The sequence below is a fragment of the Littorina saxatilis genome, linkage group LG9, assembly GCF_037325665.1.
Source record: "Littorina saxatilis isolate snail1 linkage group LG9, US_GU_Lsax_2.0, whole genome shotgun sequence".
NCBI classification, from domain to species: Eukaryota; Metazoa; Mollusca; class Gastropoda; order Littorinimorpha; family Littorinidae; genus Littorina; species Littorina saxatilis.
The window spans coordinates 3709035-3735334 of NC_090253.1; the positions used below are offsets into that span (position 1 = coordinate 3709035).

General features: G+C 41.0%; 3 protein-coding genes across 4 annotated transcripts in view; 2 read left to right on the top strand and 1 right to left on the bottom strand.

The window, feature by feature from the left end:
- The window catches only part of LOC138975104 (integrator complex subunit 2-like), a 75440-nt gene extending 69112 nt beyond the window's left edge, over positions 1 to 6328 (top strand). Inside the window, exons 22-24 of the mRNA XM_070347757.1 lie at positions 994 to 1099; positions 3653 to 3820; positions 4293 to 6328. Of these exons, the coding sequence (XP_070203858.1) occupies positions 994 to 1099; positions 3653 to 3820; positions 4293 to 4453 (435 nt within the window). The 3' untranslated portion in view covers positions 4454 to 6328. The remainder of the gene's footprint in view (positions 1 to 993; positions 1100 to 3652; positions 3821 to 4292) is intronic.
- LOC138975112 (mediator of RNA polymerase II transcription subunit 31-like) lies at positions 5997 to 13970 on the bottom strand. Its single transcript, XM_070347770.1, has 4 exons — positions 13864 to 13970; positions 11785 to 11865; positions 10222 to 10318; positions 5997 to 6808 (listed from the first exon to the last, which is right to left on the bottom strand). Exons 1-4 carry the CDS (start codon positions 13895 to 13897, stop codon positions 6607 to 6609), a joined length of 414 nt encoding a protein of 137 aa, XP_070203871.1. The 5' UTR covers positions 13898 to 13970; the 3' UTR covers positions 5997 to 6606.
- Positions 13949 to 26300, top strand: LOC138975108 (uncharacterized). 2 transcript variants are annotated; one of them, XM_070347764.1, is made up of 9 exons: positions 13949 to 14056; positions 16775 to 17043; positions 17742 to 17966; positions 18308 to 18399; positions 19544 to 19608; positions 21475 to 21613; positions 22125 to 22186; positions 24538 to 24671; positions 25556 to 26299. In XM_070347764.1, the coding sequence occupies exons 2-9, from the start codon at positions 16882 to 16884 to the stop codon at positions 25859 to 25861; spliced, it is 1185 nt and encodes a 394-aa protein (XP_070203865.1). In that variant the 5' UTR covers positions 13949 to 14056; positions 16775 to 16881; the 3' UTR covers positions 25862 to 26299. The 2 variants fall into 2 exon arrangements, with proteins under 2 accessions (XP_070203865.1, XP_070203866.1); XM_070347765.1 differs by having other exon boundaries at positions 13956 to 14061; positions 25556 to 26300.

Sequence of the window (26300 nt, forward strand, 5' to 3'; positions counted from 1 at the left end):
GAACCGCACTCTCACAAAGAACGTGCGACTTAAAGAGAAACTGTTAAACAGAAAGAGGAACCGCACTCTCACAAAGAACGTGCGACTTAAAGAGAAACTGTTAAACAGAAAGAGGAACCGCACTCTCACAAAGAACGTGCGACTTAAAGAGAAACTGTTAAACAGAAAGAGGAACCGCACTCTCACAAAGAACGTGCGACTTAAAGAGAAACTGTTAAACAGAAAGAGGAACCGCACTCTCACAAAGAACGTGCGACTTAAAGAGAAACTGTTAAACAGAAAGAGGAATTGTTAAACAGAAAGAGGAACTGTTAAACAGAAAGAGAAACTGTTAAACAGAAAGAGGAACCGCACTCTCACAAAAGTAGTGTGCTAAAGAAAAGGTGGAAAGAAGACGCTGATTGCAAGGGGAGACGACTACGTCCTGACATACGACTGCGAAGCAGCACAGACAACGTCATTCCGAGAAGAGGAGGAAACGCCCCCGTGTGTCCGGCGTCTGCCCCAAGTCGACCACAACGTCCTTGGAGAAGAAATCGACCATCTCACGACTGACCTTCACGTCGTGTCTAAACTTGTACAGTGCTACCTCCGTGCCATGCCAGACTGACTATTGTCGCTAAACTACAGGGCACACATATTTCATGTGTGTTTGTGACAAACCGCGATCGATATGGAACAATTCCGTGTTCGAAACGGAAAAGTTATTTCCCGACTTGGATTACAAGTTGGTTGCTTCGGACCGAATCACGATGCATTGTTTTTGTGTAACAGACTGAAACCAATGTGTACACTGATGTTCGTGGATCGTTCGATTACCCAACCCCCCAGAACCCTTTTGCTATAAAAAATATGAGTTTTCGCAAATAAACATTCTGATTCTAATTCTGATTCTCTCTCTCTCTCTCTCTCTGTAATGCGCACACACACACACTTACACACACACACACACACACATCTAAATGTTATCTTTGTATATAATTCTGGTTGCAGGTGTTTGGCACTCAGTTGCTTGCTGCTCTGTGCAGTCAGTACCCTTTGCCCAAAACCATGAACGTGGCTCGCCTGGCCATCAACGTCATGTTTACTGTCTTGTCCAGTAAGTTGCATGTCACGATATTAGAGTTATTCCCCTATTTACTTTTTGGTTTAATCTATCCTTCCCTTTTTAAATATTTTGGTTTGCTGTTGCAGATTTTCAGTCTTGGGTGTTTGTTAACAAGCTAGCTACAAACAAGTCGCATAAGGCGAAATTACTACATTTAGTCAAGCTGTGGAACTCACAGAATGAAACTGAACACACTGCATTTTTTCACAATGACCGTTGTCCGCCGCTAGTGCAAAATGCAGTGAAAGTGACGATCCTGTTTAGCGCGGTAGCGGTTGCGCTGTGCCTCATAGCACGCTTTACTGTACCTGTCTTCGTTTTAACTTTCTGAGCGTGTTTTTAATCCAAACATACCATATCTATATGTTTTTGGAATCAGGAACCGACAAGGAATAGGATGAAATTATTTTTAAAACGATTTCGGAAATGTAATTTTAATCATAATTTATATATTTTTGATTTTCAGAACTTGTTTTTAATCAGAATATAACATATTTATATGTTTTTGGAATCAGAACATGATGAAGAATAAAATAAAAGTAATTTTGGATCGTTATATAAAAAAATAATTTTAATTACAATTTTCAGATTTTTAATGACCAAAGTCGTTAATCAATTTTTAAGCCTCAATGCTGAAATGCAATACCGCAATCCGGCCTTCGTCGACGATTGCTTGGCCAAAATTTCAATCAATTTGAAAAATGAAGGTGTGACAGTGCCGCCTCAACTTTTACAAAAAGCTGGATATGACATCATAAAAGACATTTATTGAAAAAATGAAAAAAACGTCTGGGGATATCATACCCAGGAACTCTCATGTAAAATTTCATAAAGATCGGTCCAGTAGTTTACTCTGAATCGCTCTACACACACACACGCACACACACGCACAGACACACACACACACACACACACACATAGATACACATACACGACGACCCTCGTCTCGATTCCCCCTCTATGTTAAAACATTTAGTCAAAACTTGACTAAATGTAATAAAAAAGAAGCAGTTATAAGCATATTCTTGAGTAGAGTCTTGAATCAAACCTGTCTATAACAACCACTTAAGTTTTTATAGGCAGGTGGTTGTTGTTGAATTGTATTGGAAAAAAGATTTTCCACAAATTTTGGGATGGTTGTACTGGGCAGGTGGTTGTTGTTGAATTGTATTGGAAAAAAGATTTTCCACAAATTTTGGGATGGTTGTACTGGGCAGGTGGTTGTTACCAAGGGATGGTTGTACTGGGCAGGTGGTTGTTACCAAGGGATGGTTGTACTGGGCAGGTGGTTGTACTGGGCAGGTGGTTGTTACCAAGGGATGGTTGTACTGGGCAGGTGGTTGTTACCAAGGGATGGTTGTACTGGGCAGGTGGTTGTACTGGGCAGGTGGTTGTTACCAAGGGATGGTTGTACTGGGCAGGTGGTTGTACTGGGCAGGTGGTTGTACTGGGCAGGTGGTTGTACTGGGCAGGTGGTTGTTACCAAGGGGTGGTTGTACTGGGCAGGTGGTTGTACTGGGCAGGTGGTTGTACTGGGCAGGTGGTTGTTACCAAGGGATGGTTGTACTGGGCAGGTGGTTGTACTGGGCAGGTGGTTGTACTGGGCAGGTGGTTGTACTGGGCAGGTGGTTGATACCAAGGGGTGGTTGTACTGGGCAGGTGGTTGTTACCAAGGGGTGGTTGTACTGGGCAGGTGGTTGTACTGGGCAGGTGGTTGTTACCAAGGGGTGGTTGTACTGGGCAGGTGGTTGTTACCAAGGGGTGGTTGTACTGGGCAGGTGGTTGTTACCAAGGGGTGGTTGTACTGGGCAGGTGGTTGTTACCAAGGGGTGGTTGTACTGGGCAGGTGGTTGTTACCAAGGGGTGGTTGTACTGGGCAGGTGGTTGTTACCAAGGGGTGGTTGTACTGTGCAGGTGGTTGTTACCAAGGGGTGGTTGTACTGGGCAGGTGGTTGTTACCAAGGGGTGGTTGTACTGGGCAGGTGGTTGTTACCAAGGGGTGGTTGTACTGGGCAGGTGGTTGTTACCAAGGGGTGGTTGTACTGGGCAGGTGGTTGTTACCAAGGGGTGGTTGTACTGGGCAGGTGGTTGTTACCAAGGGGTGGTTGTACTGGGCAGGTGGTTGTTACCAAGGGGTGGTTGTACTGGGCAGGTGGTTGTTACCAAGGGGTGGTTGTACTGGGCAGGTGGTTGTTACCAAGGGGTGGTTGTACTGGGCAGGTGGTTGTTACCAAGGGGTGGTTGTACTGGGCAGGTGGTTGTTACCAAGGGGTGGTTGTACTGGGCAGGTGGTTGTTACCAAGGGGTGGTCGCCAAGGCAGGTTCAACTGTATCAGATTTGTATCTGTCATGATATTGCAATTGAATTAACGTTTCATTAACACCAAATTATTTAAAGCCTTCCCAAACGTGTTAGTTACTTCTGCAGGCAGTACATGTACTTCCAATATCTTCAAGTACTGCCCTCCGTGGGCAGTTAAACTTACTTTGGAAGAAAAAAGATCTCTACAGAGTCTCTAACCAGACAACTTTTTTTCCTACCAGCCTACGAAAGCCATGTGTGGTGCAAGATGTTCGTCCACACTGTACCATCTATACTCCTGATGTGTCGGGCCTTCCCGCCCCTCTGTGAGGACGTCACAGCCTTGCTCATCCAGATTGCTCGCGTCTGTCGCTCGCAGCTCGCAGTCAGCAGTAACACTGCTGTCACGGGTGAGTACGGTATTTGTATTGTGGTTGATACCTGTGTGGGTGTGAGGATGACAGAGCGTATCTTCTTTTTTCACTATGATGAGGTGTGTATTAGAGCCTTTTTTGTGGCAGTTGTTTTGATTGACGAAATTTTGAAGTAATAGCGCAAAAAGGAGGGAAAATGTACATGACGATAAAATGATTTGTTTTCATTTTCCAATGCCTTGAAGTGATGTTAAGTAACTCTCCTTTTAAAGGTTTCTCTCTGGGGCTAAAAGAAAATGATACAGTATTTTATATATATATTTGAGTTTTTAGAGTAGACATACCTTTTGCCTACTTAAGATACACGCTGGAGACCTGATGATGATTAACTTGCAGAGGTTTAGTTTATCACAGCTGTGAAATGTCTGTAGTTGCTCAAATACACAGTTCAGTTGCCAGTCCATTATAGTGGAGATAAAACATGGTAAAGTGAATGTTTTGTCCACAGACCCCATCAAGATGGACGGACCGGCTCCCAAACTGATCAAACTGATGAAGTGTGCCAAGCAAAACTCATCATCGCCCAACTTTCACCACCTTCTGGCGCTGGCACAGGAAACATTTCAGCAAATCACAATCGGTACTTCCGTCGGTGGACGATTATACTGACCTGCTGACCTGCTGCCTTCAACTGTTCCTCCCTCCCGTCGGGCTTCATGAGGTTGAGAGAGAGCACAAGATGTCTGACTTGGCGCAACGGTCTAATGAATAAGACGCCCGCCTCCTGTGCGGAAGGTTGAATGTTTGATTCCCGGGCGCGCCTGGTGGGTTCAGGGTGGAGATGTTTCCGATCTCCCAGGTCAACTTATGTGCAGACTTGTGAGTGCCTTATCCCCTCATCGTGTGTATGTGTAAGCACAAGACCAAGTGCGCACGGAAAAGATCCTGTAATCCATGTCTGCGGTGTGTTACAGTACAGTTACTCAAAAATACCAAGCATGCACCTACAGAAATCGACATATGGGTGTCTAAATGGCGGGGTAAAAACGGTCACATACGTAAAAACCAATGTGTGCACACACAAAAACGATTGTATACATGTAGGAGTTTCAGCCCTTGAACTCAGAAGAGGAAGAAGAGATGTCTTCTGTGTGTTGTGAATAATTTTGTCAGGAGCTCAGATAACCGTGAATCTGTGATTATGCTGAGCAGACTAAGAGTGTGGTGCAGAAAAGATTGCTGCAGTTTTCGGTTGAAAATGAAAGTGTTGTGTTTCTGACTTTGCACAACTGTTTTCCTGAATCTGAATGGAGAATTGACAGCAGTGTTTTTGTGGCAAGGCATGCTGTAAGTATCTACCAGAGAGCTTTGTTCAGTTTCTGGTTCCATTCGTTGAAATGGAAAATTGGTGAACAAACGGAGCTTTGCGACAAGCATATTGCAAAGTGTCTGAAAGAACTCTGCTCAAAAGCATGCTCCATAAAACTGAACAGGAAATGGTGAACAAACAAAAAGTGTGTGTCTTAGTAAACTCGGCGTCTCTGTATGGCACTGACAACATGAAGGATTTCAAGGAAGAATAAGGTAGTGCTAGCTACTTTGTGGAGCAAGTGAGGCAAGTTTGACAATTAGTTTGATAATAGTGATACATACTTTGGAATGAAAGCAGAAAGACTTGTTTCCTCCTATGTTGCCTTATAATTTGTACACAGTTTTGCATACCTTTAGCAAATGCAGATTCTGAAGAATATGTGCGGTTTCGAGTGTGAGGTTTAGCATCTGAATGGTGAGCGTGTGTGTGTCAAAGAGATGAGGACAAAGGGAGAGAAAGAGTGACAGAGAGAGGGATACAAAAGAGAGAGAAAGAGGTATTGACAGTGGATAGAAATCTGTGACGTATGTTGCATGCAAGCTGTCTTGTTTTGCAAATTACTATGTATCAGAAGATATGTCAGTGCAGCTGTACTTTGAAACGATGATGTTTTTGTCATTTCTTGGTAACGACAAGGAGATATAATGTGGAAATGAATTATTGGTGTTGTAAGATTGTGTAATGATAGATGTAGCATTGTTGGTGTTATGAATGACACTCATTTAAGTAATAGACAATTCGATAATAGTATGTCTTTCGATATACACGCACACACAGGGACCATTAACTGTCACATTCTCTTTGGAAAACAATCTATAGAGATTTAACAGACACAATGAGTCGCAAATCTATATTTTATTTTGCAACTACACACACATACATAAAGCTGTCAATCATTACAAAAATAAACACGTGTAGACGACGTAATGGTGCTGGCCATAGAAATCTTCAATTGAAAATCTCATTGTCTTGATTCAAACACAATTCAATTCCTGACACTTTCATTCTTAGACGTAGACATATTAACCTCAAAATCTCACTGTCTTGATTCAAACATGGTGCATTCTCTTCTTACCCTTTCAGTCTCTTTGACACGCACCTGCTCATCTCATAAACTCGCAATTGCATAACATGATACAGTCACTCTCTTGACCTCAAATTACTCCCACACAGTAGCTAGTACACTGCCTCAACTCTCTCACACACACATGCACATAACTTTCTCTTGCACACAATAACTCTTACTCAATCACAAAACTTTCTCTCACACACGTAACTCTTGCACATGCCATAACTTTTTCTCACATACACAACTCTCACTCACACCCATAACTCTCTCACACACATTCTTTCTCTCATATGCACGCACAAACCATGCTGTTCCTGGAAGAGCTTCATGCGACACACAGACACACACTCTCTCTCTCTCTTACACCCACACACACATTTTCTATGAGGGTGGAGGTTTGTTGTGTGGTGGGGGCTGCATCTTTTCCTGCTGTTCCTGGAAGAGCTTCATGCGACGGCGGTGGTAGTGCTGCCAGTGCAGCAGCTGCTGATCATCGATGAACTTGGCGCACGGCGCGCTGACCAGCTCCTTGCGGAAATGTTCGTACTGCAGCAAGTCCAACATGTGGAGACACTGTGGGTACCTGGTGGAGAAAGGAATGGTAAGTTAGCAAGCACAAGACCGTGGTGCTTTTGTTAAGTTTTCATGAAAACCAAGGTGGTTTTGTTTGTTGTCTAGATGTTCTGGTAGGGCAGTTACAGTATTACATGCACAAAAACAAACCAAATTAAAATGTATAAATTATAATAAGTAAATCTACACAGATTGTAGGAACATACAGAAGGTTTAAAATGTCAAAGAACACAAACTTACTTTGGCTTTTACTTAGTAAGAGAAGAGGACACATTTACATGTATGTGAACTTTAGCAGTTACTATGAGTATGAAAGGTTTGTTCTTTGTTAAAACACTTCAAAGTTCAATTATGCTAAACAGTGGAACCCCCCTTTTTTCTCACCCACAAAAAGCCTGAGAAAATGAGGTCTTGAAAAGGAGGAGGTCTAAAAATGGGGGTCAATTCACACAGGCAATAACTGAATTAGATTATTTAGAAAGCCTGAGAAAAAGGGTCTTAAAAGGGTTGGCCAGCTTCCAAGGTGAAAAATGACTTTTTTAAAAACATTTTGTTATTTGGGTTGTTTGCAATGTTAAGTACCTAAACCACTCTGCGATAGTTTTTGGGCAAAAAATAAACTAAATATTTTAATTTTAATTAAATGTGCATCAGGGGGGTGTCAAAAAATGCCTTGTGGCAGCTCAGTAAAAAAAGCACCTGTTTGCTTATGCCACTACCCTCGTAAATAAAGAATTTGTCATTGTCATTGTCATTAAATATTCATAAACTTTGAAAGTACATTTCTTCGGTTTGGAATGTAGTAGACGATTCATTCAAAGACCACTGTGCTCAGCGAAACCGAATCTACAAGCTTGATTCGACAGCCAAACTTGGTAGAAAGACGTATTTTCATTGAAAAAATAAAAATAAAATTAGGCATTTTCATCTGACTCATGCACAACAGTCATATTAAAGTTATCTTAAACTTCAAACTTTTTTTTTCTCGAAAACACGTTTTACACACATACCGTCACTATTTTCCACACATCTAAACAAGAAGGGCAAAGCCCATACAACTCACATGCTTGACCTTGACCTTTACATGACCTTGACCTTACAATGACATCATACACTAAGAACTGCTTTACACATTTTTCCTACCAAAATACATGACCTTGACCCAAGGTCAAGGTCATCCAAGGTCATGCAACACAAAGCTGTTAATTCAAGACATAGGAAGTACAATGGTGCTTATTGGCTCTTTCTACCATGAGATATGGTCACTTTTAGTGGTTCACTACCTTATTTTGGTCACATTTCATAAGGGTCAAAGAGACCTTGACCTTGATCATATGTGACCAAATGTGTCTCATGATGAAAGCATAACATGTGCCCCACATAATTTTTAAGTTTGAAACAGTTATCTTCCATAGTTCAGGGTCAAGGTCACTTCAAAATATGTATACAATCCAACTTTGATGAGCTCCTGTGACCTTGACCTTGAAGCAAGGTAAACCAAACTGGTATCAAAAGATGGGGCTTACTTTGCCCTATATATCATATATAGGTGAGGTATTGAATCTCAAAAACTTCAGAGAAAATGGGAAAAATGTAAAAAATAGCTGTTTTTTAGACAACATTTATGGCCCCTGCGACCTTGACCTTGAAGCAAGGTCAAGATGCTATGTATGTTTTTCCATAGTTCAGGGTCAAGGTCACTTCAAAATATGTATACAATCCAACTTTAAAGGACCCTTGCGACCTTGACCTTGAAGCAAGGTCAACCAAACTGGTGTCCAAAGATAGGGCTTACATTGCCCTGTATAGCATACATAGCTAAGGTTGCCATTCTCGATAACTTCAGAAAAAAATGCGAAAATGTGAAAAATGGTCGTTTTTAAGACAACAATTACGGCCCCTGTGACCTTGAACTTGAAGTGAGGTCAAGTTGCCGCACATGTTTTTTGAGATCTTGTAACCATACACCATCAGGCCACATCAGGTGTTGATAGACTTAATAGTGTCCAAGAAAATCCAACGTAAGTTTTCCGGACGGACGCCGGGACGGACGGACGGACGGCAACTCGGGTGAGTACATAGACTCACTTTTGCTTCGCATGTGAGTCAAAAACTATTTGATGAAATCAAATAAAATTTTGTGTGCTGCATAATTGATAACAAAGGCACATTTTGCTATTTTATTGGAACATTAGAGCAAATTTAAACATCACTAGGAGAGTCACATAAAAGTCCTAATTTCAGGATATCAACAACAACAAAAATCTCCAAAATACACTCTTGTGAATATAGCACACTGTTTAGTGCTCAATTTGTGAAACATCGAACGCAGAAGAAGAAGAAGAAGTGCTCAATTTGTGATAAGTGTGTAAAATTTCATGTCTGTATCTGTCTTGCATGACGAGTTATTTGTGTAATGATTATCATACATGTTCGGTTTTTTTTTTAATTTTATATTTTAATTTTTTTTTCCCCTAGATATCAAAACTTTCTATTAGGCCAAAAAAAAAAAATAGGTCTGTTTACGGTAACCCGACCGACCCTATTTTTTTCGCGCGACCCTAGACTTTTTTTTGGGCATTTGGGGGAGAAAAAAAAAAAATCTTGGTTTTTTTGCAAAATAACGTAAAAATATGGTTTTTTGGAGAAAAAAAATAAAAAATCCCGACCTACCAACCCTATTTTTTTGGCCTATGTTACCGTAAACAGACCTATTTTTTTTTTTGGCCTTACACTTAACTGAATCGTCTCGCAGACTAACCTGATGGTGTGATGGCGAACGCAAGAAGAAGAAGAAGATTTAACTTAATTATGTCTGAGCGCTCAAACACACTTGAAGAATATATGAGCCAAAAATGGGAAAGATCAGCAGTGTTTCTGAAATGCTATGGCAGAAAGATTTGAACACGTTTTTTGTCATTTTTCACCTTGGAAGCTGGCCTTAAAGGAGGTTCCACTGTATATCATAGATTCAAACAGACTGTAAACTACAGTTGCATGAACCACCCTTTTAAGACTCCATCACTTTTTAGACCATTTTCTTACATATTTGGAGGTCTTAAACTTAAGGGAGGTTCCACTTCCCAGCACTGAACAACAAAATGGAGAAAAAAATTGACGAAAGCCTTTTCCCCACACTCCAAGGGAAGCAAAACTTACTTGAGATACTTGGCATACTTTGGCTCCTTAAAGTATAATAGATACTTGAGGTTAGCTCTTTTCACAACCACGCCAGCTAAACTTACTTGAGATACTTGGCGTACTTTGGCTCCTTCAAGTATAATAGATACTTGAGGTTAGCTCTTTTCACAACCACGCCAGCTAAACTTACTTGAGATACTTGGCATACTTTGGCTCCTTCAAGTATAATAGATACTTGAGGTTAGCACTTTTCACAACCACTCCAAAGGAAGCAAAACTTACTTGAGATACTTGGCGTATTTTGGCTCCTTCCAGTACAGTAGATACTTGAGGTAGTTGATGAAGTTCTGCTCTTTAAAGTAACCCCTCTGTGCAAGGACTGAAAAGAAGACATCAAATGATTCATACTACAAAAGTACAAGCATACACTTTAAGTTTTAACAACTTCAACAAAGTGTGTTTGTGTGTGTATATATATCATATGTGCATGCACAATACTGTCTTTATGCGCAAGCCAAATCATAACAAGTGCTGACGTTTAGGGGTCAAGACTAATTTTTTGGTACATCACTACAGTACATGTACGACCGTGTATCCCCAACTTCCAAGCTACATGTACACACATTTTCAGTTGAATTTCAATCAACCCATGATCATTTGACTTAGAGACAGTGAAACCTAAACACCCTTAATTTCCGTGGGGTGTAAAAACACAACTCAAATGACAACTTACTTACTGCTAGTGCTAAATTAACTCAATAACTGTAGCATTGCCACATCGCCCAGCGTCAACTGAGGACACAGTGAAAAGGCACTTTTTTTTCACTTTGAGTGAAAAATAATTGGCATAATTGATGTTTGTGAGTCACATTATTATGTATCAAATAAAAAAGGAATGAATAAAGAAATGATTCAAAAACAAAGTTTACTGTATGAAATTAATAAAAGATGGGTTTTGGAATATTTTGAGTGTGAAAGTGCGTGTTCGTCTTCACTGCCTCTAGCGGCCATTTTTGCGTCACTCTTAGCAGACGACCAGTCCATTTCAAACTGCTCGGAATACCGTAATTTTCATTGGAGGGCTGTGATATTTTGCAACCAATCAGAGAAAGCCTTAAATCTTTCCCATACAAAAAAACTCGAACCACCGGAAGCTACATCTCCGTCAGCATGTCAGTGAATATTACTCGTGAGTTTCACTAAAATTTGGTCTGAAAACTTCCATCAGCATACACGGTTGAAATGCAGTTTATAAAACATTAACTTCTGTTTCATTTAAGCCAAAAATCAAAAGAATCGAGCGAGAAATGACTTATTCCCAACGATTATTCTGCGCAAAACTGGACCCGAAAAATGCGAAACTCGGCCGATCAAAAGCCTGAAGAGGTTGCGATCTCGGCTCGCTCAAAGCAAAGTGATTTCGAACTGAAATGACCATATCTCGAGAACTACTGCATCGATTTAAATAAAACAAATTGCTATGTGCTTTGAATGTTGATCTCTTTAAAATGATATTGTTTCTTGTCATTCAACCATTAATTTCAAAATTTCATGTCATTGCCACAGCAATCAGTCTATGTCCCATGTAATTAGCTACTAACTTTGTCCTCAAATGACGCCCAAAATTTCTCAACTAAAATGACCATATCTCGAGAACTACTGCACCGATTTAAACAAAACAAATTGCTATGTGCTCAGAATTTTGATCTCTTTAAAATGGTCTGTTTCTTGTTATTCAACCATTAATTTCAAAATTGCATGTCATTGCTAATAACTGTAAGTGTAATAACAGTTAAGATTGATTAAGCTCCACTAGATCTGTTGTACACTGTAAATTATACTTACAATTCAGGTAGTTTGGATTGGCAAGACACTGTACAAATTCCAGTTCTACCTGAAATCGCAACTTCAACTGTTCCTCTGCATCTGAAAGATAAACAGCAATAAACTGATGTGATCTGAAGTTTAAAATTGCATGCTTCAGATTTGGAATGCTTTCTCCACAATGCATGCATCACGCACACACTTCTCCCACACTAGTAGGAGTATAACCACTGAAAACGATAATGACGGCTGCGCGTTTTTCACATTCGACAATAGCTAACGACAATCTTGCAATACAAAATTGCCCACACAAAAAAACACAAAAAAGCAAAAGGGACACGGGGGGAAGTGAAATTTTGTAAAGTGAGAGAGAGGTAGCGTCCTGAAAGAGGTAGCGACGGAGCTTGCACCGGCGCTAACACTATTGTTCCAGGCCTCTCTCAAATCGGGAGTGGTACCAGCAGACTGGAAGCTAGCCCATGTAACGCCAGTGTTCAAGAAAGGGGAGCGTTACAGGCCGGAGAACTACCGACCAATCTCCCTCACATCTATCCCCTGCAAGCTCCTAGAGCACATCATTGTGAGCGCCATCCTCACCTACTGCGAACAACACCAAATACTCTGTCCTGAACAACACGGCTTCCGACGGGGAAGATCATGCGAGACCCAGCTGCTAGGGCTTGTCAACGAGGCCTCGTTCGCGCTTGAGCAAGGGCACCAGGTGGACCTTCTAGTGCTGGATTTCTCCCGCGCGTTTGACAAGGTCAGCCATAGTCTACTCGTGCATAAACTCCGTCAGTACGGCATAGGTGGGAAAGTTAACGCCTGGGTCGAGGATTTCCTCACCAACAGGAAGCAGTCCGTCGTCGTCAACGGGGCCATCTCAGAGCTAGCTCCAGTGGAAAGTGGCGTTCCTCAAGGGTCCGTGCTCGGACCAACGCTATTTCTGCTGTACATAAACGATCTCCCGTCAGACCTGACCTCGACTGCGCGACTTTTCGCCGACGACACAGCGTGCCACGCTGACGTCAAGACAGCAGCGGACCAAGAAAACCTCCAAACAGACCTAGACAGACTGGCGTCCTGGGAACAGAAGTGGAAGATGGCATTCCATCCTGCCAAATGCAACACCGTACACATGACCCGACGCCGTACCACCCTACCATACGAGTACCAGCTCCACGGCCAGAAACTCCAGGAGGAGACCCAGGCCAAGTACCTCGGCGTCACCCTGACCAAAGACCTGAAGTGGAACACCCACATCGCCAACATCACCACCAAGGCGAACAGAGCACTTGGCTTTGCTAGACGCAACATCAAGCTCAGCAACAAGAAGTTCAAGGCGGCTGCATACAAGGCACTAGTACGACCCATCCTAGAGTATGCCAGCCCAGTATGGGACCCACACACCGCTGAAGACAGTGCCTCTCTCGAAAAGGTCCAAAGAAGAGCAGCCAGATGGGTGTCGCATCGCTTCCGCCAGACCTCCAGCGTCAACAACATGCTCGAAGACCTTGAGTGGCCTACGCTTGAGAGCAGACGGAGGCGAGCGAGACTAACAACTTTCTACAAAGTCCACCACGACCTTGTCGCAGTGAAGAGCAACCACGCACCAAAGCCAAGCCCACCCAAGTGCACGACCAGGCAGACCCACGCTCTGTCCTACGAAATCCCCCACTCCAGGACAGCCTACAGGCAGAAAACATTCTTCCCGCGCACCATTCCAGAGTGGAACCGCCTGCCTGTAGAAACTGCCACAGCGCCATCCCTGGCATCCTTTCAGGCCAGGCTGGCAACTCTCCACTGACCCATCATCCCCCCCCCCCCCCCTGAACTTCACCCCTGACCAAGCACTAGACCGGAACCACCATCACCCAAGTGTAGCAGATTCATCACCATGCTGATGTTGGCTACCTATCACTAAGTCTAAGAAGAAGAAGAAGAGTTATAAAGAGAGAATGCCGTGTAAAGCAGGTCGAACCATTGCAAAACACACACAAAAATAGACTGTCCATATCAATATTTACAGATGATAGGTGATAGAATGAGTCTTAAGGTACAATATAATTTCTTGAATTAAATGATAATTCATCACTTTACCAGCAGCCGACGACAAAGACATCTTCGACGCCATTTTGGCGAAGTTCGGAACTCTTCTGCGAAAGAAGTACGACGAATTTTGATAGTTGTTTCCCTTGGTGCTTGGAGTTCCAAGCGCTTTGAAATGGCAATAAAAGACGCACAAAACCTTACATGTTTACAACTGTAGCATCAAATGACAGGATTGTCGACGGTCAGGTTCGAATTTGTATTTCCCTATCGATTGTTTAGGAAAGCTTTGTTCGCCAGTGTATACACAGCCAAGGCTAGAGACTATCCAACATTTAGAGCAATTAATACCGGCTTTCTGTTGACTGCTGAATTAGTTAATAAAATCTCCGTAAAATCATTCTACAAGAGATAGGTGTTTCATTTTAGATTAGTGTTTCATCTTAGCGAAGCCAGTACGTCCACGGTTTTGACGAGCGTTTGCTATAAGGCATTCTTTAAGGTGGATAAAGAAAAAATATAAATGCTACCAAAGATTTTTTAAATCAAAAAGAGGAGCTCTTTATCAGAACATCAATTTTGGAAATATAGGTACAAAGTAAGACCAAACCCAATGATGGTATTAGCCCACTAACTATGACAAATGGAAAAACGGCCCTAACAGACGAAGATAAGGCAAAAACATTGAATGAGTTTTTCTCAAGCGTATTTACAAGGGAGGATGTAACCACTCTCCCTGAAAAAAGTCCTGCTTCAAAATCGGAAGGTATCACTTTGACAGAGCTTAGGGTAACACCAAGAGCAGTCGAAAAGAAATTGGCTACTTTAAATCCTAATAAGGCTCAGGGACCGGACAAGATCCCATCAAGGGTTCTTAAGGAACTGAATAAGGAACTTGCGTTACCTTTTTGTATACTATTTAATAAATCCCTGGAAATGTCACAAGTGCCTAATGACTGGAAATCAGCTGATGTTACTGCTATTTTCAAGAAGGGACAAAAATCTGATCCGGGAAATTACAGGCCAGTCAGCCTCACATGTGTTATTTGTAAGGTCTTTGAAGCCATAGTGAGAGATATTATTGCAGATCACATGACTGTTAATAATTTATATTCAAATTGTCAGCACGGTTTCCGTCAAAAGAGGTCTTGTGTTACCCAATTATTGGAAGTATGGAAGATTTGACAAGGATCTTAGATGACAAAAATTGTATTGACATTGTTTATTTTGATTTTAAGAAAGCCTTTGACTCAGTGCCACATGAAAGACTCTTAGTTAAAGCCATATGTACTCGATGACTATACACGCTAATTGCTTTACCAACAGCTGGAGACATGCTAAATTAAGTTCCCTGCAAAATATTGTGGTCTAGGACCCCTTCAATGTTGAGATATGTTAATTTTCATTTTGATCTGGATCGTCCTATTTATAGATTTGGCAACACATGTAACGTTGATGCAAGGGAGAAAACTCCGTGTCGTTGTTGACATCCTCACTTTTTCAGAGGCTAGAACAAGCTGAAATGCACGTATATGGTCCGCGCATGACGACATATCGTCATTATATGGTCTTATGGTGCGTTTGACATCGATTGTGGGCAAACTACACTTTGTAAACACGGGAGTGCGTTAGTATGCCTTTAAGCTGGAGTATTATGGAATAACTGGAAATGTCGTGCGATGGATTAGAGATTTTCTAACCAACAGAAAACAGAGAGTCAGAGTGGGTAATGTGCATTCTGATAGTACAGATGTTTTAAGTGGCATCCCTCAGGGAAGTATTCTGGGGTCTGCTTTGTTTATGTCTTTATTAATGACCTACCGGATATAGTACAAAGTACCTGCAAAGTATTTGCAGATGATACCAAATTGTATGATGTACCCCAGCGATACCAAACAATACAAAATGACATTGATAATCTCCAGAAATGGTCAGATAAATGAACTTGTAGTTTAACGTATCTAAGTGTAAAGTCCTGCATATGGGCAAAAATAATCCGAGACATGATTATTCAATGATGGTGAATGATGGTGAATGATGGTGAATGATGAAATGAAAACAGTTATGAAGTGCGAGGAGGAAAAAGATTTGGGTGAAACATTTGACGATCACCTGAGTTTTGACAAACATATCCAAAACATAATAAATAAAGCGAATAAAATGCTTGGCATAATAAAGAGAACATTTTCCTATCTTGACAATGACACATTTACAAAATTGTATAAAGCATTGGTTAGATAGGAAAATGTTCTCTTTATTATGCCAAGCAGTTTGGGGCTTTTCTTCAGATCAGCCCTGGCTTTTTACAGGGGATAGCTAGGAACATCCCTCCACTTAAGCACATACATGTACACAAATTCAACAGGCTGAACAGCCGAGCTGCTCCTTCGGCTTCAGGAGTCCTTACGCACAGTCGTAACATTTTGATGAATTATTTAGCAGATTAACATTAGTCATGTTTTTTTTTTAATGTTTTTTTATTCAAGAAATTGCTTCATAAACAAACACCCTCTCTGTGCAGAAATTAAGCAGTCAAGCTAATTTTGATTGTTGGCGTGTACAAGTGGATGAATGGCCTTATCCTGACTGTTTGCGTTAGTGAGACTGTGATCATACTCATGTATGACTGTTTGCGTTAGTGAGACTGTGATCATACTCATAATAATCATACTCACTTATTTTCTTATGTTTTTTTTTTATTTTTTTATTTTTATTATTTTTTTTTATTAATAATATTAATATGCATTCTTATTCTTTTGATTGGAAATGAGTATTGTTACAACATAATTTCCATATGGATTAATAAATTTGAGTTGAGTTGAGTTGAGTTGAGTTATCCCATGGAGATGTAAAAGCCTGGCCAGATGTGAAAATGGTGAACCAAATTACTAACATGGGAAGGACTATATAATTATATATCATATACATCTTCATTGCTTTGAATTCATTTCTATGCATGCAGGTTGGAAGCATCACACAAGGATTGTGCCCAGCAACACTCCACATAACGTCAAAGAGATGAGCTAAAACCAAAGGTCAGGTCGCTGTTCGAACCAGATCAACAGCAAAATGTGTCTGGGACTGTGTCAGTGTGTCATCGAGTTCCTGCCATACATGAGCGTGGTGCTACTGCCGGTGTTGGGAGCGTTTCTTGGAGCGGAGGCAGTGCTGAGGGTCTCCATCATTCTGTGTCTGCACTCTCTGCTTGTCAGCCTGGTGCCAAAAGAATGGGTAATGTTTGAATCCTCTGTTTAAAAAATATATCCCAGTATTGGCGTTAACCGGTAATTACCGATATTTTACCGGTTGAAATGAGAAAATACTGGAACAAAATTGGCTGCTGGAATGACCTACCGGTTAATTTTTGTTCGCTGGTAAAACAACAAAACTAGTACTCTGAGTTCGACTCTTACTGGTTCCAATGACCAGCCTACTGGGGGTTTTCTGGACATTTGCGTACTGGTTTGAAAAAATACTTGCGCCATCATTGTATCCATCCCAGCGTGTCTGGCTTTGATGTGCATGGAGGTTTTTTTTATTTTACTTTTTCTCTCTCTCTTTTTTTTTCAGTATTTGTTCTTTAGGGAAGTGTGTGTGTGTTCAATTTATTTTAATAAGTGTCAGAAAGGGGAATTTCAATCAGAATCCAGAAATACAAGGTTGAAAGAGGAAAGAATACCATGGCATTTGTCCCCTGGATTTTTTTGTTAAAGTGTCCGCACAAAGACTTGTATTTTTTTCAAAACTCTGAACTTGCTAAATTTGATTCCTGCTTTATAGCTGATTATTATTTGTGATTTGTGCCGGGCCTGTCTTTGTGTGTGTCTGTCTATATATATAGCTATCTGTCTGCCAAGAACATTTGTTTAAGGTCAATGAATTCAATGCAATTTGCAAAACCCTCAGTACATAGGTCTTTTCTTTCACAGGTTTCAGCACTCCCCTTCGTTCAGATCTCATTCTACGCGCTGCTCGCGGTGTTGCCGCTGATGTGGTTGCCGTGGCCATTGGTGTGGGTGTACAGCCAACTGCTGTGGTTGACGGAGCCCATGTTACTGGTGGCAGAGGTGGTGCTGGTGCAGAATATCGTCATGAGATGCGGTCAATACCTTGCTGAGAAGATTGATTATGAGGAAAATACAACTGTGTCAAAGGTAGAGTTAATGTTGTTGTTGTTGTTGTTTTGTTCTTGTGTGTGTTAGTGCGTGTATGTGTCTGTATGTGCAGTGTCTGTGTGCGTTCGTGTGTCTGTGTGTGCATTGATGCTTGCTTTTGTTCATATGTTGATTTTGAATTATGGTATGATTCGAATCGTGTTAACTGCTTTTCCATTTTTTTCCAAACTTCTCTGTGATTTTTCTCCCATTAATATTTTCAATTTGGTATGTTCTCAATCTCGTCAGCATTGTTTTGTTTCACAAATCGAAACTGGTATTTAAATATGTTTTTACTTTTTTTCCCATGTCTTGCACTTTATTTTTTTGTTTGATTCCAGGGGATCATCATCATCTTTTCTGCGTCTTGCTATGCAGTGGCTGCATCTGCGGGCTGGGAGATCTACAAAAGCAACACGCCTTTACAAAATGGGTGAGAAGAAGGTTTGAATCTCTAGCAGCAGTCATGGAACCTCGGAATCTTAAACAAATGAAGCGCGGGGATGTAGCTCAGTCGATAGCGCGCTGGATTTGTATCCAGTTGGCTGCTGTCAGCGTCAGTTCGTCCCCACGTTCGACGAGAGATTTATTTCTCAGAGTCAACTTTGTGTGCAGACTCTCCTCGGTGTCCGAACACCCCCGTGTGTACACGCAAGCACAAGACCAAGTGCGCACGAAAAAGATCCTGTAATCCATGTCAGAGTTCGGTGGGTTATAGAAACACGAAAATACCCAGCATGCTTCCTCCGAAAACGGCGTATGGCTGCCTAAATGGCGGGGTAAAACACGGTCATACACGTAAAATTCCACTCGTGCAAAAAACACGAGTGTACGTGGGAGTTTCAGCCCACGAACGCAGAAGAAGAAGAAGAAGAAAACAAATGAAGCAGGTCGCTATTTTAAGATCTGAGAAACAAAGGGATGTAAGCGCTCCAAATGCATGACAAGTGTAATAGAGTAAGTGAGGATGAAAGTCGCTTGTTTATTCCAATGCTTCTTATTCTCTCAGGGCCCATGAGACTGGTTCCACATTATAACTTTCTCTATTACATTTCAATGGCAGTTAGAGTGTTTACTTCCCTTTGTTTCTGGGAACCTCTCAAAAATCAAAATGTTGTGTGCGGCTATACCTGTGAGTTAATGGGATTAGGGGAATGTTTTTCAGTGTAAATCGTCGAATCATTTACCATAGATCTGTCCAGGCTTTCTTAATACAGTGGTACCCGCAATGTACATCCCCTCCCGTGAGAGGACACCTTGCAAGAAAGGACGCTGACTGTTGTGCCGTTTTCTATTTGCATAAAAACCATCTACCTGTCATGACAGGCCACCTGCAATGCAGGGACACCTTGGGTTGGTCCCAAGGCTGTCCTTTTGTCACATGGTTTTTGTATATATATATTAAAGTGATTCCGCTGTAGAGTATATGATCTCTCTAACCTTAAGTAGTTAGTTGCTTTTGTCATGTCAGAAGTCAGAGATAATTGTTTTTTGGGTGTTTTTTTCCAAGTGGAAATTGTTCATAGTCTTGGTACACATAAAAAGATTAATAAATGTTTTTTTCTCTTATGTTTCAGATTTCTGTTGGTGGTTGCTTTATTATTTCTGGCTGTACACAACATGTTTTGGATGGCCAGAGAAGGTAAATAAGAGTGTTCACTTGTTTTAATTACAGAAGTCAATGATATCTCACTCTGTCTAAGTTTTTCTCAGAAATGCAGAATCTGAATACGTTTTAATCTGTCTCTCCAATACTTAACATATTACAGGATCTGGATATTCTCTGTCCATTGCTTTGGTGGTGGTCTAGATAGAACCAGGCTAACCCTAACTCGAAACAAGATGTCAGTAACTTGTCTTTGGGGAGAGTAACAGACGAGGGTGGCTTCACAGATGAAAGGCCCACACTGTCTCAGATCTGCTCAGGCTTTTAAGCAGAAGCTACTAAAGTTAGAACATTGACACTCCGTAAGTTGTTCAAATTTGCCTGTCATGATTTAGATTTTCATGTTCCATGGTATCTTTAATGTTAACTTTTTACGATGAAAAGACACTTGTATGGCTATTTCTGCACATTTTCTGAAGAAAACAAATCCTGTCAGCGTCCGTATGAGCCTGCAATTGGTAAAATATGCAAGGCCATTCCTGCAATTGGTAAAATATGCAAGGCCATTCCTGCAATTGGTAAAATATGCAAGGCCATTCCTGCAATTGGTAAAATATGCAAGGCCATTCCTGCAATTGGTAAAATATGCAAGGCCATTCCTGCAATTGGTAAAATATGCAAGGCCATTCCTGCAATTGGTAAAATATGCAAGGCCATTCCTGCAATTGGTAAAATATGCAAGGCCATTCCTGCAATTGGTAAAATATGCAAGGCCATTCCTGCAATTGGTAAAATATGCAAGGCCATTCCTGCAATTGGTAAAATATGCAAGGCCATTCCTGCAATTGGTAAAATATGCAAGGCCATTCCTGCAATTGGTAAAATATGCAAGGCCATTCCTGCAATTGGTAAAATATGCAAGGCCATTCCTGCAATTGGTAAAATATGCAAGGCCATTCCTGCAATTGGTAAAATATGCAAGGCCATTCCTGCAATTGGTAAAATATGCAAGGCCATTCCTGCAATTGGTAAAATATGCAAGGCCATTCCTGCAATTGGTAAAATATGCAAGGCCATTCCTGCAATTGGTAAAATATGCAAGGCCATTCCTGCAATTGGTAAAATATGCAAGGCCATTCCTGCAATTGGTAAAATATGCAAGGCCATTCCTGCAATTGGTAAAATATGCAAGGCCATTCCTGCAATTGGTAAAATATGCAAGGCCATTCCTGCAATTTGACAGATTAGAAACAAATCCTGCCATCATCCATACGAAAGAATATTTGTACTGTAAGAAGATCTGCTTTAAACTTCCGAGAATTGCTGAAACTTTCATGACCATTTCAGCATCTGAGAAACAAAGGGAAGTAAGCCCTCTAGATGCATGCAACATGTGCAACAGAGTAAATGCTTAGCTTACTCTATTGCACATGTGACATATACATTTACAGCGCTAACTTACCTTGGTTTCACAGATCCATATGCTCAATATAACAACATTTTTGTATGGTACCACTTTATGGTGTACGTCCTCAGGTAATACTGTGATTTGTCTTCATCAGGTGTGATCAGCGACGCAGCGTTCTGTACACTGTGCATGGTGGGTAATACTGTGATTTATCTTTTCCAGGTGTAATCAGCGACGCAGCGTTCTGTGCCCTGTGCATGGTGGGTAATACTGTGATTTGTCTTCATCAGGTGTGATCAGCGACGCAGCGTTCTGTACCCTGTGCATGGTGGGTAATACTGTGATTTGTCTTCATCAGGTGTGATCAGCGACGCAGCGTTCTGTACCCTGTGCATGGTGGGTAATACTGTGATTTATCTTTTCCAGGTGTAATCAGCGACGCAGCGTTCTGTACCCTGTGCATGGTGGGTAATACTGTGATTTATCTTTTCCAGGTGTAATCAGCGATGTAGCGTTCTGTACCCTGTGCATGGTGGCAGTGTTGGGAGCTATGTCTGTGGAGACTCAGCAGATCAGACAACCTCTTCCTACCCCTTTACAATGGTTCAATGGAGAGACGAGTCGTACAAAGGAGTAAGTCTTTAAATAAGATACATTAGGGAAACAATTTAAGAGCTCATTGTAGAAGGGATGTTAAAGTGGAAGTCAGAGAGTTATAACTTTAAGGCTGCACTTAATTGAGTCCGAAGTCACCTTCGCAAAGACTTTGCGACGTCTTTTTACCGGAAATTCAGTGCCAAAGCTTAGTGAAGTAGACTTCGCAAAGTCACGTCACCTATGTGATGTGATATGAAAAAAAGTTTGAAGACGGGGGGGGGGGGGGGGGGGGGGGTATTAGTGTCAGTAGCAAGTATCACTGGATAAGATATGCATGAGCAATAAAGGAAAAGGTATAAAGCACTGAAAGCAGAAAGAAATAGGGTTTCTGTGTGCATCTGCTTGTTTTCTTACACCAGCACATCAGAATATTCTTTGTTTGCTTTCAGATTAAGTTAAAAGGCAGTACATTATTTTGCTAATTTTAACACCATACGGTTTATAAATTAAAGGTTTGAATGGGTGATTTGAATTGTGTGAGTTACAGGTATGATGCTGCACCAAGAAGAGCTGTTGATCTCATCATATCCATACTCACCATGCACTCTGGTCAGTGGGAGTTTACATGCATATTTCATTTCATACACTGTTATACTCAACTCATACTCATAACATTTTATTGATCCAACAAAGGAAATTAAATTGGTCATCAGCACATATAGGTCATTAATTAATAATTATAAAAGAAGAAGAGAAGAAAATTTATAAAACCCATGATAACAAAAAAATATCTAAAGTAATATATGTACAACTACAATACCCTTTTTACTTGCACACTTGACACACCGACACACCAACACACATGCATACATACCTACATACATACCTACATACATACATACATACATACATACATACATACATACCGTGTGACTTGGAATAATAGGCCGTGAACGGTGGATGCAGCGCCTATAGGCTGTTGATCTACTGGCCGATGTGAATGCGTGATATATTGTGTAAAAAATTCCATCTCACACAGCATACGCGCTTTGAACTTCGGATAAGGCGCTATATAAATACCCGTTATTATTATTATTATTATTATGTGGAACCCACTTTATCTCATTGTCTCCCAGGTACGGATATATCCGTACCCACTCATATGGCTCTATCTGACCAGGTACGGATATATCCGCTCAGACTGTTAGCTTCAGTCGCTTCCTGTTATGTCCATCTAACGCCTGCATTCCAGTGTGTTAATACTGTACACAGTTACTACACAGTTACTACAATGAGCGCTTCTGGGCTGATAACGCCAGACAACTCCTGTCATCTTGCCGCCAGGTTCCGCCTGTTACCATTGTCTTTTTACCGTATAAAATGCACGACTTACACACAAACTGTTACCAAAGCGACATGCTATTTGGGACCAATGCACGTTTTTACATTTAGTCAAGTTTTGACTAAATGTTTTAACATTGAGGGGGAATCGAAACGAGGGTCGTGGTGTATGTGTGTCTGTGTGTGTGTGTGTAGAGCGATTCAGAGTAAACTACTGGACCGATCTTTATGAAATATTACATGAGAGTTCCTGGGCATGATATCCCCAGACGTTTTCTTCATTTTTTCAATAAATGTCTTTGATGACGTCATATCCGGCTTTTTGTAAAAGTTGAGGCGGCACTGTCTCATTTTTTAATAAAATTGATTGAAATTTTGGCCAAGCAATCTTCGACGAAGGGTGGACTTTGGTATTGCATTTCAGCTTAGAGGCTTAAAAATTAATTGATAATTTTGGTCATTAAAAATCTAAAAATTGTAATTAAAATTATTTTTTTATAGAACGATCCTAAAACAATTTCATCTTATTTGTCATTATTTGCTGATTCCAAAAACATATAAATATGTTATATTCGGATTAAAAACAAGCTTTGAAAATTAAAAATATAAAAATTATGATTAAAATAAAATTTCTGAAATAGATTTAAAAACAATTTCATCTTATTCCTTGTCGGTTCCTGATTCCAAAAACATATAGATATGATATGTTTGGATTAAAAACACGCTCAGAACAAGCTGTGGAAAAAATGCAGTGCGTTCAGTTTCATTCTGTGAGTTCGACTGAGCTTGACTAAATGTTGTATTTTCGCCTTACGCGACTTGTTTTCCTTCTCGTGTGATCTTGCCGCGAGGTTCCGCCTGTTACCAGCCGAAAGAAAGAAGGGGCATAACCTCACCAGAACCGCCCATTCTGAGTGACCTGCTGCAGCACAGCTGGTCTCGGCTAAAAAAAAACTTGGTCAACATAGGTGGGGTAGAAAGTGTTAAGACCTCCAAGGATGAGTTGTTATTTTGTGTATCTTTTATGGCAGTGGTTTGTCTTTTGCTAACAATACATAATATTTCATGGGAAAATGATGACAGTGGAATTAAACAGTCCTGTAGATTGCAACTCCTTGATTCCCACCTGTGTGTTTATATATTAAAACGTCTGCCTTTGAAACAAAGAAAGACAATGGCCTGTTTTTTGATAGGTCAGGAGCTTCTTTATTTTACTTTCTTTTTTGAAATACACAACACATCTTATTCTTCTTCTTTTTTTCTTTTTTTTCTTTTTTCTTTTTTTTTACATTTGTGACCTCTGCCTTTGATACAAAGGAAGACAGTGGCCTTTTTTTTGATAGGTCAGGAGTTTCAGTAATTTACTTTCCTTTTTTTGGATAGGTCAGGAGTTTCAGTAATTTACTTTCCTTTGTTTGGATAGGTCAGGAGTTTCAGTAATTTACTTTCCTTTTTTTGGATAGGTCAGGAGTTTCAGTAATTTACTTTCCTTTGTTTGGATAGGTCAGGAGTTTCAGTAATTTACTTTCCTTTTTGAAACACGTAATAGATCTTTTTCTTCTTTTTTTAATTTAATTTTTGTTTGAACTAATGTATGCCTTTTTTAAATTTGAAAACAGCTGCAGGTAGCAGGGGTGTGAGCTACCTGCTGAATGTTGTCATCACGCCTTTCTTCCTGCTGTCGCTGGCTTTCCGGCTCTACAGTATCATCTTCATCGTCAGTAAAGTCACCAAAAACTTTTTCCAAACTGAGGTAAAGAGAGAACATTGATCCCTGCTTACAATTTGTACCTGAGTTTCAGCACGCTTTTGTTGTTATTTATTAGTTGTTTTTTTTTTAAGAAGATAGGTTGAGTCATGGAGGCTACGACAAGTATGTAGACTCATTATGTCAATAATAAAATAAAATATTTAAAGCTCTTGAGTCTTTTTTCATTTGACTTCTCCACAACATTTAAATGAATTAGGAGCTGCTTTCCTTTGTTTCCATAGAAACGCTGAGGCAAGCCTACAATGTCACGTGTAGCTTGCATCAGTGTTACTATCGAAAAGCAAGAAAAAAAAACAAGGGAAAGCAACTCTCCAAAACCCATAAAAACCAAAGTTAATTCCGGAATTCGCCTTTCTACCGTGAGTGGCTGTTAAAGAAGTCCATTGATGATAGCCATGCAATAACCTGCCAACAACCATCAATATCAATCAATATGAAGCTTATATAGCGCGTATTCCGTGGGTACAGTTCTAAGCGCTTGTCGAAGAGTTGTCAACACAGGACTAACAAAGAAACTAACATCTACAGACGGACACGAACCCTATCACACACTAGCAAACCCTGATAAACATACAACAAACAAATGTTTAACAACAATGTACACATCAATAGCTAGGTCCAAACAAAATGATATTAAGCACAAAGTAAACACCTCTCACAGAGCACAGCACAAGAATGTCTTTTGGGGCACAACACATCACGTCGAGCATGAAAGTCGCAGCCAGCTACGAGAAGAACTGAGTCTTCAACCTACTCTTGAACGCGTCAAGAGAGGGGCTCTGGCGAAGCTCAACCTACTATGCACTGTTCTTAAAAAAAACTGTGCTCTAAATCTAAATATAATCTAAACTTCTATGTTTTAACAGGAGGAGCAGGAAATAACCATTCTGAACGAGGACGACATCCTGGACCCCATGGCTCCGTGGCGCTCACCCGTGCTGCTCAAACTCTCCATCATCTTGATGCTGACCCAGCTGACCGTTCTCTTCCTGTGGCAGGCCAGCGGTCAGTACCTGGCCGGACTTGACCGCTGGATGCCCTTCTCGCAACAGGTGTGGCCGCAGCAGGTGATGATGGGACGCTTGGTGCAGATCGGATCTGTGTGTGGCTTTTACATCTGGAGGTTGTACTGTGCAGATGCCTGGATTTGGTGTGAGTGGTTGACACCGTGAGGGGAGGGGTAGAGTGTAAGCGCTGTGTTGCTGGGAGGAAGAAAGCGAGAGGGACAGTGTCTGTGTTTGGGGTTTACATCTGGAGGCTTACTGTGCTGATGCCTGGATTTGGTGTGAGTGGTTGACACCGTGAGGGGAGGGGTTGAGGGGGGGTGTAAGCGCTGTGTTGCTGGGAGGAAGAAAACAAGAGGGACAGACAGAGAGACAGAATGATAGACAGCGAAAGAGATACAGACAGACAGATAGACAGAGAAAGTGAGTGAATAAGTGTGTGTGTGTGTGTGTGTGTGTGTGTTAATTTGGGTCCGACTAAACTACGCGCCAGCACGCACCAGCACGCGCTACCTTGAACCATAGCACTTATATACTTTATTTTTATATTTCTAATTAGTTCATCGTCCATTCTCACATAATACAAAATTTCAAACTTCAATGATGA